At 44.1% G+C, this 4,627-nt stretch overlaps 1 protein-coding gene across 1 annotated transcript in view; it reads right to left on the reverse strand.

Annotated features, from left to right (window-relative positions):
* The window catches only part of SLC9A7 (solute carrier family 9 member A7), a 111,959-nt gene that overhangs the window by 27,321 nt on the left and 80,011 nt on the right, over nt 1-4,627 (reverse strand). The window contains exon 13 of the mRNA XM_007958204.2: nt 1,635-1,698. Within this exon, the coding sequence (XP_007956395.2) occupies nt 1,635-1,698 (64 nt within the window). The remainder of the gene's footprint in view (nt 1-1,634; nt 1,699-4,627) is intronic.

A 4,627-nucleotide genomic window follows, 5' to 3' on the forward strand; every position in this document is an offset into this window, starting at 1 on the left:
GTAACTATGGGGAGGAAGTGGGAGGGGAGCTGTTGCATTGTAAATTTTGGTCAATGACATGAAACAAAGTATATTATGTGAACTGCTGTAAAAAGTGAATTTACTCTGTAAATCTTCACCCAAATCAAAATAAAATTAAAAAAAGAAAAAAAAAACATGCCTACAAATTCTTTCCCACTCTTTCCACTCAGAGGTTATAGTCTATAATCCCTCCCCTTCAATCTGTGCTGGCCTTAGTAACTTGTTTATAACTAATAGAGTGCCACAGAAACGATGTTATAATATTTCCAAGGCTAGATCAGAAACAGTGATGTAGCTTCCACTTTGCTTGCTGGGACACTCACTTTTGGGACTCTGAGCTATCAGGTACAAAGTCTGGCAACCCTGAGGCCACCATACTGTGAGGAAGCTCAGACCACGTGGAGAAGCCATATGAAGGCATTCCAACCAGCAATCTTAGTCTGAGTCCTCCCAGGCCAGGACTGGACATGAGTGAATAAGCCTTCAGATGATTCCGGCTCCCAGCCATAGAGTTACCCCTGGCCTTTGAGTTTTCCCAGCTGAGGCCCTGGACTTTGTGGAGGAAAAGCAAGCTGCTTCTACTATGTCATGGAACAGAGGAAAATTATCCCTACGTTAGCTCTGGTAGCATAGTGCCTAAGGCACGTGACTGCTAACCAGAAGGCTGGCGGTTCAAACCCACCAGCCACTCCTCGGAAGGACGGTTTGGCAGTCTACTTTCATAGTGATACTGCCTTGGAAACCCAAGGAAGGGTTGCTATGAGTCAGGTCCGACTTGACAGCACGTAACAATAACATATCCTTTGCAAATTCCTGACCCAGAGAATCCATGAGTATAATAAAATGTTATCTTGGGGCAGTTAGTAATAAAGCAATATTAAATAGAGCAGATGACCAAACCAAAGGCCAACACCACTGTTTTCTCCCCCACAATTCCTTCTGCAGCCTCAGGTGCCCTGCTCTGCTTTCACACTAGCAGAAGCCTTAGCAAGCCCCTCCCAAGATACTGCTACAAGGCTGTACCACTCACTGATTCTACAGCCAGCCTCCCCAGTACTCTGCCCCAGGCTATACTGCTGCCCCTTTAGCACCTAAGGGGGTGGTAGCTACTGTTCTGCCACTGCTGAGCTGAAGGGGAACTCAGAGATCTGTAGAGGACCCCAGGCCCTGCAACCATCCAGGTTCTCTCCTCCTTTCCTCAGAGTCCCTGATCTGGATAGTGAAATCATTACACTCTCCTTCCCCTGCTTGGGCGCCACTCATACAACCAGTAACAGTAAGCAAATCCCCAATATATTGATTCTGGGAATGTAGAGAGTTGGGGACTTTGTTTAAACATTCTTGTGCTCAGCCCATCCCCTTAGTATGTTACTTAAGAATATAGACACTGGGGTCAAATCCTGGCTCTATCATATTCTAATCTGACCTTAGATGACTAACTTAAACTCTCAAACTTCAACATCTAATCACCTGAAATAGGGATAACAAGTACCACCTTGTCCAGATCACAAAGAGGGACTCCTCATAAAGGTCCTGGCATGTAATCAGTGCTCAATGCATTTCAGCTACTTTTAATAATGTCTTCCCTGGAAAAAGTGTCTCTTATGACTTACCCCTTGTAAGACTTGAAAGCTGTCATTGTTGGGTGGTGGGTCTTGATCTGGGTCAACACCAACTCTGTAAATCACCAGGGAGAAACACAAGGAGAAAAACATAAAGTATTAGCTTGGACTAAGGAAGCCATTTTGCCTGAATGCAGCCAAAATGCTGACCATCTCCCCAAAGCAGAAGTAGTTAACTGAAAGGAGAGGAAGGCCATCATGCAAAAGTCATGAGAAAAAGGCACCATACAAAACCAGATCCCAGAGGGGAGGAAGGGCACAATCCTGGGTGCTTATACCCTAAGCAAGGCCTCTGGAACACGAAACACACCAACAATGGTCCGTTTGCCTGCCTGCACCAGATGGCACCAGTTATCACCATGAAGGTCTCACTGTACTGGGCCATTTCCTCTCTGCTGCATCTTTACTTCCTCCTTGACTTACTTTTATTTCCCTAACATTTGATTATAAAATTTTTCATATATGCAAGGAAAAACTGAAAGAAGTTATAGAGAACATTTGTATACCACCCCACTTAGATTCTACCATCAACAATTTACTGTGTTTCCTTTATTACATATCTACCCATTTCTCTATCAACCACATTATTTTTTGGATGCATTTCAAATAAAGTTCATTAACTAGAGTCCTGACCTGCTTTTAATCCTGGTGCTCCTATGTCCTCCTGCCACAAAGAGGACCTGAGAATTCACACACTTGAGATCAACTACTGAAGACCAAAAGGAAAAGGCAAAGTGGAAAAATCACTTACAACCAATTCCAGAAAAGCATCAGTTAGTTATCTTAGCCTAATAAGATGCCAGCTACTGCTCTATGCATCTGTTAACTTTTTATCCCTCTACTGTCCTCATTCCGAGGCAGAGAACTGTGACAAAGATGATGGGGATGATGGGAAAGAAAACAAAGATGGCAGGCAAGTTCTGTAACTTCCCTCACTCCCTCCAGTGTAGCAAAAAGATGGTATCACAAAAAGTAAACAGAGAATACAGCTTTGGGCAGGTTAGGTCTCATTTGAACCTGAAGGGAGGTGCTGAATGGGGATTTAACAGAGGTGTTATCTGCAGTCTGGTACCCAGCTGTTGACTCTTGTGAGCAGAGAGTAGATGCACAAAGCCTTTGTAGGTACACCTTACTTTTCCTCCTCTCCCTCCTTCTTTTCCACCTGTGATGTCCAGGATATTTCTTGAGAAAAGACACTAATGGAAAAGGGGAAAGAAGATATCCTCACCCTCTCAAAGCCAACTTTTACTCTCTCTTGTCTTCACAACTGGACATGATCCAGGGGCCCCTCAGCAACAAATCTCAGAGATTTGTTGACATGAAAACCATCCAATTCAGGGGCCAAGGGGCTGTCCACAAAAGTCATGCCAGAGTCTCAGTGCCCTCAACGTGTCAATGTATAAAAGTGGTAGAGGAGAGGTTGTGTATGGAATTCCTAGCTGTTGATTTTTAACTCTTGTTTTTAATCTCTTAATGGACAGTATGTGTAGGAAAATTCTCTCTGTGGTGGTTTTGTCAGTATCTGTGAGATCAACAACTAGGAATCCAGTATTAGGGCTTGTTCTGTGGATTCCATAGGAACACAGAGGCCCTCCATTCTAATTTACTCCCATTAGCTCCCAGTAACAAAGGGCAGGCTCAGAGGGACAGGGCGCTGGTTACTCCAGTGTCTTTCAGAAGACCTACCAGAACACTATGGACACAGCAGCCCTCAGCCTAGCCATATAGATGCTACTATGGGGAGCAGCGGAAGCTCTGCTAGCGTAGTACCTAAGGCACTTGACTGCTAACCAGAAGGCTGGCGGTTCAAACCCACCAACCACTCCTCGGAAGGAAGATGGGACAACCTTCTTCCGTAGTGATACTGCCTCGGAAACCCAAGGAGGGGTCGCTATGAGTCGGGTCCGACTTGACAGCACATAACAACAATAACACAGGGAGCAGCAACAAGATTATGTGGACAAAAGGGCATGTCATGAAGTGCTATATGGCCAAGAGTACAGCAGTTGTGATCTGCCACTAATAATGTCTCCTTTCTTTCTTTCGTGTATTTTGAAAATGATAAAACGAATTGTCTTGATCAGCCCAGAAGGAAAAGGAAGCCTGTGGGCAGAGGAAAAAGGAGTAAGTGTGCCCTGCACTATGATGAAAAAAATAAAGTCAAGTATAGTAAAAGCTGCCAGATAAAACTTAGCTCCTTCTATTCTGGTGGTGTAGTGCCTAAGGCACTTGACTGCTAACCAGAAGGCTGGCGGTTCAAACCCACCAGCCACTCCTCAGAAGGAAGGTTGGGCGATCTACTTCTGTAGTGATACTGCCTCAGAAACCCAAGGAGGGGCTGCTATGAGTGGGGTCCAACTCGACGGCACATAACAACAACAACAATTCTTTTAACTAAGAGCTTCTAGGAGAAAAAAAAATTGTTAACAAGAATTGCTTATAAAGACTAAGTTTTGACTCTTTTCATTCAACTCCTGCAAACATCAGTGGAACTCATGCATGTAAGAATGAAGTAAAGACCAGAGCTTTGACCTGACCCATGTGATCAGGCCAGAATGCAAAACAACAAAACACTGTGATAACTTGACAAACTCACTCAATTAGGGTTACTCTAACCCCATCCCAAACTTGTGATGTTTCCCATTTGTTCTGGGGGAACCTGAGAGTGATTCTGCATCAGTACTGTTAGAAAGTAGAACTTTCTGCACTGTTCAATACAGAAACCACTAGCCACATGTGATCACTGAGCACTTAGAATGGGGCTAGTACACTCAAGGAACTGAATTTTATATTTTATTTAGTTTTAATGGATAAAATTTAAATTTCAATAGCCACATATAGCTTCTTGTTGTTGTTATGTGCCGTAGAGTCAGACCCGACTCATAGACTCATAGTGACCCCTCCTTGGGTTTCCGAGGCAGTATCACTACGGAAGTAGATTGCCCCATCTTCCTTCCGAGGAGTGGCTGGTGGGTTTGAACCGC

This window comes from Orycteropus afer, unplaced genomic scaffold (genome assembly GCF_000298275.1).
Source record: "Orycteropus afer afer isolate SDZICR_OR568_19922 unplaced genomic scaffold, OryAfe1.0 scaffold00874, whole genome shotgun sequence".
NCBI lineage: Eukaryota > Metazoa > Chordata > Mammalia > Tubulidentata > Orycteropodidae > Orycteropus > Orycteropus afer.